Genomic DNA, 15,786 nt, shown 5'->3' on the forward strand with positions numbered 1-15,786 from the left:
TGGGTTGTTAAAAAACTATGCTGAAAGCAATGGGAGGCGGTACATTTAAGCACTGGGAGAAGCATTTGGCAGAAGCCACCTGGTTAGTCAATACCAGAGGATCTATCAATCGTGATGGTCCAACCCAGTCCAGCTCCCTACATACTGTAGAGGGAGATAAAGTCCCTGTTGTACATGTAAAGAATATGTTGGGAAAGGCAGTTTGGGTTATTCCAGCCTCTGAGAAGGACAAACCTCTTTATGGAACTGTTTTTGCCCAGGGACCTGGGTCCACTTGGTGGGTGATGCAGGAAAACGAGGATGTTCAATGTGTACTACAAGGGAACTTGATGTTGAGGGAGTGCAGTCAGTAATTCCTTGTGTGTGTGTTTATATTTTGTTTGTATATATTAAGCATGACGTAGTGATGTGGAATAAGGGGTGGAATGTCATGGTTTCATGATTTTTCATTATCAGTATTCCACATCATAACATCATGTAATGCACTGGGGGTTTGACTGCTGATGCTCAAGTTCCGGGTGCCTGTCCGGAGAAGAAGAAGAGCTACATTTCCCCAGGGGGCTTTGTGGTCAGCGAGGAGATACAACTTCCGGCAAGGTCACCTGATGTTCTCTTCTTTGCCTGCGCTTCTCATCTCAGCGTTGTGGTGAGGCTGATCCACCTTCAATTTCACTCTCTCTCTCCCTCTCTCTCCCTCCTTATATTCTGCTAATACCATATTTAGTAAATTACTTTGTTTCACCTCAGATTGTTGCCACTGTTTTCAATTATTTTGGTGTCCCCTATTTTCCTTTTCCAGGGGCATGGATCCGCGGATCCCTCCGCCCTTCTAGTCATGGAACTGGACCGAACCAGCCCGTAAACCGTTGACAGAGTTGCTCTTTTCTACAGTGAAATTGGGAAATAACTCTAAAACACCACCACTTCAAGCTCCCACAACAAATCTCAGACAAGTGAGAAAGCTGTCAGTGTCACTCCAGAAAAATAACTTGCAATAGTACTAAACATTTCCCTTTAGCTTTGCACTTAGATTTTTAAAAATTAAGTTTTGAGATTTCCATTAGTATCAACTTCTTACAGACAGTACAGGCAGTAACTAAGTTATAGTATATTATGTAAAAATGCCAATACTGATCTGAGGAAAGAAAATAAATTAGAATTTCTTTTCTTGTGGCTTTTGACTTTTTCCCAACTGTAGTGGCAAACCAGCTTTGAAGGAAGCTGAACTGCCAAATGCAATTTCAAGACAGCAGCATCAAACCAATTCCTGCAACGCCTCTCTCTACAAGAGCCCATCTGAACTCATCCCCACAGTAAGGATGAAATTCCAGGAACTTCCATCTTTCCCCTGAACAGCATTTACGGTATTTGATGCAATTGGATATAGTTTATCTAATGTGATATTCAGTTAGCAAGGAATTTTTATATATATATATATAATCTGTCAGCGTTTTGTATCAAGTCTCATCTAATATTGTCTACTTCTTCCCCTATGTATATCACCAGCATCATTGTGCTCCTGCTGTCAGCTCCTCAAACTACTTCACAGAATGCAAGTTACCCAACTTAAGTGGCAGGGTTCTGCATTTCCACTCATATTAAGTTATGAATACATCATGCCATTTTCATATACAAAATTATATACTGAGATAGCTTGGAACACGGAACCTTGGCAAATCCTGCATAGGTGAGATTGTATTACAGGAACCAACGTCTTGCCTACAGCCTTCAGCAATCTTCTGTACATACCAGGCTGAACACTGCTTAAATCAACCCTCTAGCATATGACTTGCTTTTCTCCAGGCTTTTGTGCTCAGGCAGAGCAAGTAAAAAATATAGTGAGAAGTGAAGTGAAAACATAACAATATGCAGATAATTCTTTTTTTTTTTTTCCCCCCCTACTCATACTTACAACAGTCTTAAAAAACAGTAATTAAGAAAAACAGGCAATAACCAGTCCTCCAGCTTGTGGAAAATGCTCAGCATCCACATTCCTTTCTCTCTTAAAGAACACAAACTGTCATTTCTTTTTTTTTTTGCAGCTTCTGTTTCCCTATTTATTAAAAATATTAACAACAAGCAGCAGAGCACCCATTTAGGCAGTTATTCTACTGAAGACAGACAGGAAGCCAAATTATTTTGCAGTAGTATTATTACTACAGTAGGATTAGCATAACAAAGAAACAGACGATAATACAAAATGAGTCTGGGAAAAGTCAAAAGCTTACACCAAAGCATTTAAAGTAGTACACTGTTTTACATTTGTGTGAATTATGTACACGTCCATCTAATGCAGTTACTTACTTGATCACATACATGTGACCTGAGTGACTCCATCTTCCTGGTCAAATTGTCCATCATCCAGCTCCCTTAATACTCCATCACTGCTACCAAACCCTGAGAAACCCCCATACTGGGAGGAGGCCTCTTTGATACAACATTGTTTAGAAGGAGACGGGTGAAACTCATCAGGTGGTTGTCCAATTTCTACAGGGTTAGAAGTAGCAGTGTCTAATCCAACACTCCTGCTAGCAGCTCTGCCTTTTTCCTCCCCAGTAACTTGCTTCAAGGATTTCTTCTGAAATACAGGAGAATGTTTAAACGTTAGCTTATGCAGAAAAAAAAAAAGCTAAACACTTTGCAATGAGTCACCGATCTGTCTGAAATTAATGCAAATTGCATTCTAAATAAGGTAGCATTTAACATCGGCTTAAATTATGAATTCCTCTGGAGAAAAATCCCAACAGATACTTTTCTTTCCAATACAAATAAATTTTGAGAGAGATGCAAAAGATACAGCACAGTCAAGGTTCAAGGAAGCATAAACAAATGGTAAAAAGAAAAAAAATATTTCAGCAATATTCAATTCCTATATAGTACTTTGTAGGTCCAGAATGATTTAGCACTCTTATCCCGTGATAAAACCAGTTGTTTGCAGAAACTGTTTGTGCCACGCTCTGACATCTTCTTTGTTCCTCCTATACATCTATAATGTTTTTCCCAAACCCTTTTGGAAGAGTAAAAACAATGGTCCTTGAGGCAAAAGGAAATGTATTTAAGGGAAGCTGTTACAGGAGACATCAAGAAATGAGACTAACGGGAAATGCTGTTGCCCCAAGAGAAACAGAAGGAAATAAACCTTGCCTGCTTGCCACAGTAAGAGGATGGAAAATCTGACTGAAAAAAATAAAGAAAAAAAGAGAAAACTCTCAAACATGAGTGTGGTTTAACATCAGGTCTCCTCCTGATTCTGATCGGGTTTCTTAGAAAAGCAAATGGTATGTGATGAGGAACTCATAAGGACAATGCAGCCTTTCTAAATCCAAGAGGTGTCTGAGCCACAACATAAATCATAAGCCAGAGCATATACTGCACAGACCCGTGAATATACAAGTAGGCAGAGGTATGAGGCATGAGGACATAAGATACAGTCTCCTCAGAAAGAGAACCCAGTGGGAATAAAAGACCAGATAACCGAAGATTCCCCTCAATTCTTACTGAAACCAAGTTCTTTAGTTTCAATCTACTAATTACAAAAGCAGCAACAAAGCCAACCCTGATTACACAAAGCAACCTGCATCATGTACTGCCAGCCCCCAGACAATGAACCACAGTGGAACTACAAGAACTGGTACTTGCCTGTGGGTCAAAGCCCTGCCATGGTCCCAGCCCATCGTGCTTAGTAGAGTAGCATTTCAGCTCTAGCCTCAACTACCTCTTTATCCCACGCTAAAATGACCTCATCAGACTGAGATTTCCTGGCAGGGAAGTAAAATATTCACTGATACTTAAGAGGCATATTTAGATCCTATGTCTCCTCAGATTTTAAACACTATAATGCTTGTGTAAATGGCTACAAAATCACCTCTTATTGATTTCCAATATTTTAATGATTACGTCAAAAGTTTTCCATTGCAGTAAAACAGTCGTTAAGAACACACCATTCTATCTGTATAAATAAAGAACATGAAGGTCCAACAACTTGTGAATACCTCGCAATCAGGCAATAGCATTTACACAGCAAGCATAATGCTTCCTCTATTTTTAACTTCAAACACGTCTCAAAGACTCACCAGTTCCTCAGACTGAATGTTTTTACAGAACTGGTTTGTATTACAGCATCTCGTGGCAGAATCCAGTCTTAACCCTTCTAACCTGAGCCATGTAGCTAGACTGCCTTTCACAAGCTGGCTGCAGTTAGAAACAGCATGTCTTAAAGCTACCAAGGAAAGAATATTCACACCAGGAGACAATGTACTTAGTTAAAAAAAAAAAAAGCTGAGAAATATCAAAAAATCTACTTTATTTGATCATAATCATAAACCAACATGGTTTTATGCATTTACAATACTGATACCAACAAAATTATGTTCCAGAAAAAGCAGACTACAAAAGCGAGAAAGCCAGGGTCATAAGCTGTGACAGTGTGTGGAAGGAAAATTACAAGAGGAACTGGGAGAATTTAGAAGAGGGCATTGGCAAGGGAAACAGCACAGAACAGAGATGAAAAACTAGCTCAAATTTTGTAGATCAAGAAAGCAAATTACAGACAGCATACAAGAACCACCCAGCAATTAAGGTGGTGATGGAGATGAAAAATAAAGCAGAATTTTAATTGTGCAACCTGAAAGCCATTCTTCCAGGACTGGAAGAATAAACTACCATGGGACACAGAGAAAAGGAAGTTAGGCTGGAAATAAGCAGACATCTGGAGGAGAACAAAAAAGAAAGAATGTATTTTAGAAACACTAATCAGAGGAAAACAGTTGACAGTAGCAGTCTGGATAGAAGGTGAAAAGATCAAATAAGAATTCCAGATACTTAGAAACTTAACGAACTATTTTACAGATTGGGAAAGAAGAGGTTAAGTATCACTCCTTCATCAAAATCTAAAATCATGTAAGACAAAATTAGTAAAGTTTCTATTCCAGTGTTGGCTTAAGTTGAAACACATATAGCTCTCTTAGCTTCTTAAAAAACTGTTACAGGAGAAGAAAGTTAAAGACAGAATAGCCATAGAAAAACAAACAAAAAGGAAAATGCACTGCGGGATGCATAAAGACTTGGCAAAGAAGCCGCCCCCATTTTATCCTTCCCTGGCCCTTCCTACTACACAGCACAACAGGTGCCACAGCTATTGTGATCTTGGCTCTGAGTAGGATGTGATGTTTATCAGTTTAATCCTCAAAATACAGCCACTATTACAGCAGCCTCATTCAAAAGGGACAAGGGGCTGCAGTGGTACAGCCACAGGCATTCTAAATCCTGTATTTCTGTCACACATTTTCATGCAGCAATGGCTAACTCTTCACTCTGTTAACCTCCAGACTACAGAATCCATAGTGCAGCTTGGAACTCGTGTTCTTCTACTGGTGTGAAACTAGATGCTTTGGAGGTCAAAATAAAGTGTCGTCTTTTTCATAGGCAACAGAGGCAGGATTTGAGGCAGCTCACTTACGAATTCCCTAAGACTTCCACAGAAATGCCTGCAGTACAGCCAGCCTCACCCCCCCAAAAAAGCAGTTATTTCTTACTCTATATAGATACTGTGTGAATTACTCATTTTTTTACTTATTATTTTAATATTGATGCCATCAGCACATTACTCACCTCTGGTGTCTGGACAGCAGAATTCCATACAACAGGTCTCTGAAGAAAAACAACTTGCTTTGTGGCTAGATTTCCTTCACTAAAATGTAAAGAAAATGGTTTGAACATTTAAAGACAATAATATTCACTGTAATAAATTCACACTTTTCAGTCAACTGTAAATTGCTGCATGAGTCAGAAAAGCACAGACTGCCAACTGTTGACTGGTGTATCAATACTTAAATAGGTCTGTAATTGTACTGAAAAAAACAGAAGCACACACCTGGGTTCACATACTGGACATGAAAACAAAGTATAAAGTAAGGGGTTATTTGTTCTGGAGTAACAGAACTGCACTTGAAAGCGTAAGTCCACACATTTACAGCATCTGAAATTAAATCTCAAAGTCTTTTCATCTGTCTTCGCAGGCAGATGTACAACATGCAACTACCTGTCAGTACCCTCAATCTTGATAGATCCACAGCTCCAAATATCTCAAGACCTTTGTGATATGAAATTTGTGAATCACTGCTAACTAAAAGGTGCTTTCTGGTTCTAATATCTAACTAGGACGGTGAGACAAGCTTGCCGTTTCATCACCTATGATTAAAAGGTCTCAGTTCAGTTTAACCTATACATCCTCAATGAGATCAATGATGCAAACTTTTGTGCGTGGGATGGAGAATGGCATAGGATACACAAGAGAATCAAGAAGACAAATAGAGGAAAAAAGGGGAATTCAGTTTTTAGTCCTTGAACTTTTATAAATATTGATGCAGTTGCAGAAGTGATTTAAAGCAACTGTTATTTTATTCAAAAAGACATATGGTTCCTCAAAACCAACTCATGTTGATATCTCAAAACCATTCTTTTACTACTGGTAATAGTACAATCCCCCTTTACATCCTCTTGAAAATATAAGGTTTATAAAATATGTTTTCACCACCTTTCCATCAGAAACAGTCCAGCAAACTGATCATGTGTCTTGCAGAGCAAGACTGGGGGAATTAGATAAGAATATCAAGACCAAAGCTCTGATACTGTGTTTTGATAAATTCTTCTCTATTCTATTTCTAGGAGTAGTCAATGAGCTCTTAATGTACATAAAGGAAATGACTACAGATATGCAACTAAGGTAAAGAAATGCAGCGGAATAGAACCACAAAATGTTAACTACTTAAAACAGACTTGTAGCGATTCCTACATATGGAGCCTATTTCAGGAAGCTGTGATTCTGCCCATTCTTCTTTCAATAATAAAGCTGTATTATAAATTATTACAATCTTAACAACCACATACAGAAGGCTGAAGTAACTGATTTGTGTTTTATGCCAGTGCTAGAATGATAGCATGAATTTGTATTTCATGCTAAGGACCCGCTCCAAGAACACTGGGAATTAAAACAGTTGAAATGGGATCAGGAAGAATTTATCAAGAGCCTACCCTAGCAGAGGCCCTCAAAGTAAGTTCTGAGAAAATACACAAAACAGCAGTATTCCCAGCTGTGCTGAGTTGATCAATAGTGAATTATGGTGACTTTGCAATGGTGTTTGGCCCCTCACAATCTTCTCAGTGCAGCTGAGCTCAGGCAATAGTAGGTCTTTGCATATCTTCCTCGGATGAAAAAAAAAAGAGAACTATCATAAACTACAGCCTATGGTGTAAACAGGGAAACAGGGCAATGAGCTCATTTGTTTCTTCAGCTTAACATGTTTTCTCTTCTGAGAATCCCTACTTCACTATTCCCATTCATTGAAAAAAAATGAATGTGTTACAGTTCCACACTATAACAAGGAAATCAGTAATCCTGCAAACTTACTCCACTTTGCCAGTTACTTTCCCCGGCCTGGTTGTGCCCATTTTAATAGTAACTAAATGGGAAATCTCTCTTAAGAGACAAGGTTGTGCAGAGTCCCTACTAAGGGGAGATGCCTAAGCCTTACTTCACAACTGTGTCTGCATTCCTTTAGAGAAAACAAAAGGAAACAAATGTGAAGCTTCCTTCAGCTTGTACAAGTTCTCCTAGAACAGAGGAAGGACACAATGGTGAGTAGACAATGAGTAAATTAGCAAATGCCTAAGTCTGACCTGATTAAAATGCTGCACACGACAAAGTAGCTATGAGCTTCATTCACAAAGAACTCGATGACAGGGGTTTCCAAAGAATTTAAATGAGGAAAAAAATGCTTAGAGCAAGCACACTCCACAGCTTCCCTCACACTTTCTCCTTCCCACTTTGCTTCCTAAATTAGGACATTTTGAAAACTTAATCTAAGTTGCTTGTGATGACATACTAATAACCACGTCAGTGCTTCTGCACTGTATTTGCCTGCTTGCTTTTCTATGCTAGCAGACGGTTTGTGTTGCCCGTTTTCAGGGACTACAGTAATCAGTGAGGGGAAATAAAGATCACTGCTAAGTAAGGCTGCTGAAGCCTTTTTCCTGTCCCTTCCTTTACAAGGGATGAAGAGCAACAGAGACTCTTTTGTTAGAACACCACCGTTTTGCTTGTCTGCTTTTGCTGTTTGGGCAGCAACTCCATCCTCTTCATCTACATATATCTCAAATAATCCTAAGAACAATCATCCTACTTGAATCCAGATAGGACCACAAACAGCCATGATTTTTACATCTGTTTTTACTACTTCTGTGCAGAAACCTTTTATATAAGGATCAACTAAACCTGGACAGCATATCTTGAAAAATGAAGAAAAGGAGCAAAATAAATTCTTTTTACCAATTCAGTTTATCTGCATTTCCTAAGAGAAATTTTCACACTCTTTTGGAATTGCATTTGCATTTGGACACCCAGTTATGAAGCAGATAGCAGTGGTACAGTAAGGCTCCTAGCTGACTTGAACCACAACTGTTCCATCAGATATTAATATTAAGAAGTATATTTTAATAAAATCTTGCTTTAGATCATAATCATGCATGAGGTTCTAGAAAATCACAGTATTTTTTTTTTTTTAACTGTAGTAGCGCCAAAGCACCAACAACATATTTTCTGACACGTTTTTTTTCCCCAACTGTTAGACTTAACATCTAAAAGGACTATTCATTTTAGTCATGCCATACAGCTTCTGAACTTGGAATAATAATAGTCAAATTCTTGTCTTGAAAGCATTTAGCTACAAGTAACAGCTATATAAAATGTAGGAGGCTCCCTAAGTCTCTTCCATTCTTCCTTGGTCTGATTTGTTGGTTAAAAAAAGTATCAAAGATATCAATAGATACAAACATTGCATCATTGGCACACCTGTTTTTATGTTCCATTGTCTTATATGCCTGGAAAAAACAAAATCCCTGACAGAAGGCAAGGAATTTCTACGGGTAATATAGCCTGATAACTGAAACAAAAAAACCCATACTCCAAAACCATCCTTATTTTTCAAACAGTGTGGCACAAAAGACACTCTGCATGCTATCTACTATTACTCTACTTGTAACAACAAAGATAACGCTTCTTAAGGAAATATTTCCTGTATCCAGCATGATTCAGCCTGAGGTGGGAACTGAAGGACAAAATAGGCCTACAGACTGCTGCCTATGCCTGAAACAGGACCGTGATGCATGACATGCAGTTAGCATGTGGCAGGACAGCCCACACAACAGGACATTATTTTATGGAGAAGAACAGCTTTCAGGATGACAGACAACACCACCACACAGGAAGAGGCTTTATAGCCTGGAACTTTTCAACCCTTTCCTAGCCAGAAGAAAAAAAAAAACCACCAAAAAACCCAAACAAGAGAAACACCCAGTGCAAAACACACCTGTTACAATAAACAAACTTAGCCTGTGGTCACACCTTCTGTCTACGAAGGAGCAACAGGCTTAATGCAAGGAGCAGATCACAGAAATCTGCAATTACCAAAGTTTTGCAATAGGAATAAAGTAAGGCAGAATACACTAAAACATGTAGGCAAATACAAGTGGGAGCAGGCTGCTCTGTTTACCTACATCTTTTATTCTTGAATAGAATTTTCATTACATATTTTGCACAGTTTTCAGTTTTTAAATAAATGTGAAAACTTTAATTTGTCAAATCATCTCAACACGTTCATCCTGTTTGTTCAGTGGCTCTGGACCCTGCTCATATTCAGCCTGAGATGTGACGTCAGAGTTCTCAGTCTGGGAAAAGAACAGCTGTTTGGCAGCAGTAAGTACCCTTCTTTATTCAGCATTTAACTGACATTCCTAGATAATCTACCAATACAGTAATGGCATCTTTCATATCAGACACTTAGTAATCATCTAGGAATTTCCTTCTCGTCTTTAAATTCCAACATCAAGGCCTAAAATTTATCAATCAATATTCAGACTGGCAGGATAACACATTCTTTTTTGGAGTCTTTTAAGAATTCTTCATTCCCAATTAGGAATTCTTATTAATGAGCTTTTAGGGGTTTTTGTTTGTTTGTTTGTTTTTTTAAAGAAACTGAGATAGTTGTGTGTTAGGTATATTACAACCATTCAGGCCAGATCGCTCTGCAATCTACCAGGTACAAAATAGCATCGTTCTGCTCTACAACATGGCTGCTCAGGACAAACCTCCCCACCCCTGCCCTATGAACCCTTGGGGGATATGCACAGTTACACTGCTTGTGCCGTAAAAGAGAAGGTAAACTTCTAACATCTTGTGACTTACAACCTTTCTATCCCCGCTGTCCACTCAAGACTTCTCAAAAAGTTCACCTAGATCCTGAAGGTTTGCTTCTCAAGCTTTAAAATAGACTAAAAGTCTCAGCTGTTATAAAAGCCAGGCTCAGCACTTTGCATCCCCTAAGGCTTATGTTCAAAGCTAACACGCTTAGATTAGTTTTTAAAAATGAATTGAAAGATAACAATTTTGTTTCATGTTCTGAAAACAACTTCTCACTGGAATGGGAGCCTTGCACAGTACATTAAGAGCTTCCTGTGTTTATGAAGAGAGGAAAAACATACAGCAGTCCTTAATAGCAGAATGCACCAAATTTATTATCTGAATTTCTTCTGCCTTTGCTTGTATCCAGTTGGTTAAAACTATTAAAAAATCCCAACAATACAAATACACAAAATTAAAAAAAAACAAAACAAAAAAAAACAGAAACAAAAGAGGTGCTTTCTGATCAGAAAAACAACCTTCTCACGTGGGTGAGTTTGTTTAATTATTTCAAATCACTTCAGCAAAGTTCCATGTTCTTGGAGCAGCTCACTTTGAATATTCCATTCGCATCCTTTTTAAGCTGTCTTTATTTAATACAGAAAGGTCTGGTTCCAAAGATTACTAAAGTTACTCAGTCCTTCCATTGTTTTTAATGAGTCCCAAGCTATGTCTCAGTACATTTATTTTTTTTTTTTCCCCTGAACTTTGGCATTCTTAATCTCTAAAAAACCCCAAACACCAGGTACGCTTAGCTCAGTTATGTGCTTGCCATTTTTTAGCTTGGTATTACGAATCAAAGAACAGTACATTTTCTTTTAAAAAGAAAAAAAATCTGGAACAATACAGAGGACCTATGTCTACTATTTAGCTCTTCCTATACGTATAAATGTTTGTTTCCCCAAAGAAATCTGAAGTAACATTATAGCAACAGAATAAGAGAATTGAAATCCAGTACTTTGGTACTCCGCATAAACTGAAACAACATCTGTGTTACAGATGAGAAACAGCTCAATAACTTGCTGGACTAGCACATTCTCCTCCCTAGTTTGTCATATAGTGCATGACTGTCTTGTGACAAAATCATTTCTTACATAGTGTAAAATAGCCACTGACCAAAGCACCAAGTTAATGAGACGTTTTGACAGTTGCTAAAACATGAAGCCTAAGAGTAACCCCATCACTGAAGGCTGGGTGTGTGAGAAAAAGGTTACTAAATAAAATACTTCATGCTTATATATAAACAATGGATTTTACACTTTGGATTCTTGGTCTAAGTTTGAAACTTACTAAAGTTGGTAGTCCTGACACAGGGTGGTCAAAGAAAATCCACCATAATGCTAAACAATTATCAAGTTTTACATGCAGTTAACATTGCTAGCATACTTCTTGCTTTTATATTTCAGTACACAAAGTAATTGCTTGATAATTCTCTAAGCTGTGTAACTTTGAATATACACCAAGATGCTGCATACCTGTCATGTCGTACAATAGGTGTAGGGAGCACACAGGTCAGGAGCCATCCAAACTCAGCCAACGTGTTCAGTAAAGGTCCATAATCTGTTTTCACTTCACACCCCTACATCAATAATTACAGAAATTAGTAAAGACTGCACAGTTTTCTTCGCATTTCTATACATAACAAACCACAAATACTCTTATTTCTTAGTTCTAATGTCATAATTTGTTGTGGTTGGTATGAAAAGATTTTTCACATTTCAAAAAAAGCAATTTGAAAAGTCTAAGACAAGAGAAGATTAGGAAAACAAAGAGGAGAATACGAACTATAAACATGAGTCCTGATTCAACAAGCCACTCAAAGCACACCTCTGTTACATTTGCCACGTGGCTGAATTAACCCCTTCAGCAAAACTTTTTAAACAGCAGAAAAGTTTTCACAACTGATACATTTTGTTTTTTATTTCAGATCTGAGTAACAAGCATCTCTCTAGAAATAAATCTACTTTTGTAGGTATTAGTCTTGTACCATCTTCTTTTCATGTAAGTAAATGTATTTATTATTGTCTATCTCAAAAGCAAGTCCTTAGCAACCTTCCAGTCATTACTTTAAATGCTACTAATTCATAACAAGCATATTATTTTAACATTTTATTATTAGTTTTATTGCTTTGCCACTCTATATCAGCACATGCAACTTTACTAGAAAAAAAATTTAACTCTTTCCATATTTAAAAGTAAAATTACTAAGAGAAGCCCTACATCTGAAAGACCTATTAATTCATTTACTATCTTTTTTTAAATCTCATTCCAGGTTTTGCTATTTTCTTCCTCTTTAAGAATACCTCAGCATGTTGTCTGTGAACCCACACTTGCTGAAATTAAATATACATATTCCATATCAAAATAGATATAAAATAATTAATTTTATTTAGTTGTTGTATTTGCTGGTGTGAACATTTATGAGTATCAAACCAGAACACCAGAACACTGACCAATGATGGGCAGAAGTCTGACTTCATTTTTATGACTCAAAGCTAGTTTTAACTTATTCAGGTAGCTTAAGCAAAGCAACCTGTAATGTTCAACAAACACTGGTACAGCAATACTAAGGATATGAATAAACTGTAAGCAGGAAATTGTACTGCCAAATAATCACCAATTTACCTCAATGACTGTCCATTGTTCAACAACAATTGCATCATTTCCTTTCCTGCTAGAACCTGGAACCCCAGAACCACCTTCTTCATAGATAAATAATCCTTCTAAAGATCTGGGCAAATGATCGCCTGTGAACATAAGGACAAATTTAAGCTGAAATACAGATTTTTAGATCAGAATCACTGCAATGTACACATGGGCTTATTTTTTTCACTGAAAAATCCTTTAAAGTGAACTAGGAACTCAATTATATAGCTCCTATATAACATAACTGACATTTCTTTCTGCATCTAGTTACAACTTCATGAAGCAGGTCAGCCAACTTGTTATTCAGAACTCCTTTTCCCATACAAATTGAGCTATGAAGTGTTTCATTTTCTCAAAAGCAAGTCCAAACTGAAGTTTCCCATATACAACATATCCCCTGCAGCAGACAGGCACAAAACCTCCTTATTCAACTTCAACACTGTATGTCTGACAATAAATGTGGCTTTTGGTGTGGTGAGAGAGGCTGTAAAGACAAATGAAGCATGAAGTGTAAAGCATATCTGCAGTTACTTTAATACGTGAATGGGTGCAGGAAAAGCCCGAAACAGAAGTAATTGTATGAGGATTCCTGATGGGAAGGAAGTTTGAGAGCCCATCTCCTTGACTTACTTGTGAAAGTCTAACAGTACAATCACCCCCAACTAAAGCTGCACATCAAATATTAGTTCACATTTTGGCTCTTCCCTACCAGTGATGTATGGCTTTGGGCACAATCATATGAATGCCTGCACAGCTCCTGCTAGTTCAAAAACACTCCATCTCTTTAGTTCAGGAACTTCAGCCATTCTTCAGTACTCAGGCAGATACTTAAAATGGTCAACCAGTAACATGCTAGAATTTTACTTTCAGCATTGTTCAAACATAACCCTAAATCTTACACAACGTACCACCATTCAGTGGTGGCTTTTAAGACAAAGCGCTAATTCAAAGCGTATCACGTCCTCCAGGTTATACTTATTGATAGCATTAAAAAAATGTGCTGCATGTCTTACATACTTCTATGGTTAAGAGTCTGCAAGGAAGAATGGAAGTAAACCAAATGGCTGGTAAAACAGGATGTACCCAGATTACTTTTGTGACTGGGTTCTCTTTTGACAACAGAAGACAGTTAAGAATTATCAGTGATTTGGTTCTCTCAAACATCCACCTGTCTTAAATTAGGAATTGAGTTTTGAGAAGAGCATTTCTATGGCAGCTCTACCTGCATCTACTGTCTTCATTTTTATTTAAACAATAGTTAAAATCTTGCTCAATTCACTAAAGCAACATGGAAGAAAAACTGCTGCTTAAGGCGCCTCACAATCTAAAAGCAAACTAAAAAATGGAAGTTTTTGCAATACTGGATGTATTGCAAACTCAGCAGCTGAAATAGTCCTTTACTGTGGTCACAGATACTTGTCAGCTGCAGAACGTGATTCACATGGTGGGCTGTGCCTTCAAATACATTCAGTTTAATTCAGAAGCGTCACACCTATGTGTCCAGCTGAAATCTATACCCGTCCAGTGGGCCTGGAGCAGGAGCACCAACTGCTGCAAGAGGCAGCACAACTCCCTAAGCAAGTCATAACCTGGGTATTAAAGTTGGGAGAGTTATTCACATAGGAAAGAGCAGACAGCAACAGGGGAATGGGAAGATTGCAAAAACTGTTTTTGGAGAACAGCTGCAAAGATTAATTTCAACAGCTGCTGAAAATATCCCATGGTGAATTGTAACTTATGTCCAGAAAGTTATTTTGCAGCTCTAAAAAAAACTGTATTGAAAACCAGTACGATTTCTCACCTCTTCACTCTCAAAGTAATCTTGGATTTTCTATTGACTTCAACAGACGGGAATTAAAATCTAAGAGATCGAAGAGATTGCCAATACAAACTGTGCCATTACACTCTTTACGTGCAAAAAATTTGCAACTGAGAGGGAATAGGTGACAAATTCAATTTGGTGGAAATATAATGATACTGATGCACTTGCTCCTTCATAGATTCTGACAAGTACTAAATTGACTTTGTTGCTGAGCTAACAGAAATGTAAGTAACAGTAAAAGCTAAGTTATTGAGGAAAAAAAAATTAAGTTGTTGTCTTCATAAATCAAATCATGAGAGAATGACATTATATAAACCTAAAGATCTCACACTTTCTTAAAATTGAAATTTATTACAATAGACAATGAGTTCTGAAACAATCAACTGTGTCAGACTCTCTTGGACTGTTCACTGAGCACTACAGTATTGCCACTTCCTTAGTAATAATTTCAAGTAACTGTATAATGCTAACTACACACGGTTTCTACAAATCTTGCAACACCCAACTTCAAGACAAATTCAGTTCTCTTAACCACATTTAGGAACTCCGAAATAGCCAGGAAAACAACTGAGATCAAACTCAGACAGAATGAACAAGGAAATATAAAAATCTGAGGGAAAATCCTACAGTCTGAAGCTTTTTATTTGTAACAATTTCTGAGTACTAACTGAGCTTGTACATCTCACAAGGAGGGGAGTGTCTCCCCCTCCCAGCTACATGAAAAGATGCTGGAGGATCTCCCTACAGTTGAGAGCAAGAGCAAAAAGCAGATTTCTCTACTCTGTATATTTGTCCAGTTTTGACCAGAACAATGTAATGAAAGATGCTGGATCTGAAACTACAGGATATACAGTCAAATTAACACAATTCAGGGTTATGCTAAGAATTTTAAACCTAGCAAAATGCTGAAGAAAGGAGAAAGTATCGGAAGCCTTACTTCAACTTTAGGCTTAATGGTACAATAAGCACAACGAGAACTGAAGTTTCTTTATTTCATTAGAAATGTTTCAAGCGAGCAGCAGCAGAACATGAACAGGAGTGAAACATATCTTATGATTTTTTTCCCATTATCTTTCCCTTAAAA

At 37.6% G+C, this 15,786-nt stretch overlaps 1 protein-coding gene across 2 annotated transcripts in view; it reads right to left on the minus strand.

The window, feature by feature from the left end:
* Window positions 1-1,893: 1,893 nt before the first annotated feature.
* RFTN2 (raftlin family member 2) overlaps window positions 1,894-15,786 on the minus strand; it is a 25,162-nt gene continuing 11,269 nt past the window's right edge. Inside the window, exons 6-9 of one of the 2 annotated variants that reach the window (XM_010713407.3) lie at window positions 12,860-12,981; window positions 11,710-11,813; window positions 5,611-5,689; window positions 1,894-2,578 (exon numbers count right to left, since the gene is read on the minus strand). In XM_010713407.3, coding sequence (XP_010711709.1) covers window positions 2,309-2,578; window positions 5,611-5,689; window positions 11,710-11,813; window positions 12,860-12,981 — 575 coding nt within the window. In that variant the 3' untranslated portion in view covers window positions 1,894-2,308. Of the gene's footprint in view, window positions 2,579-3,640; window positions 3,759-5,610; window positions 5,690-11,709; window positions 11,814-12,859; window positions 12,982-15,786 lie in introns of those variants that run through there. The other variant, XM_019616974.2, reaches the window with a different exon arrangement.

The sequence above is a fragment of the Meleagris gallopavo genome, chromosome 7 (genome assembly GCF_000146605.3).
Source record: "Meleagris gallopavo isolate NT-WF06-2002-E0010 breed Aviagen turkey brand Nicholas breeding stock chromosome 7, Turkey_5.1, whole genome shotgun sequence".
In the NCBI taxonomy this organism is placed as follows: domain Eukaryota; kingdom Metazoa; phylum Chordata; class Aves; order Galliformes; family Phasianidae; genus Meleagris; species Meleagris gallopavo.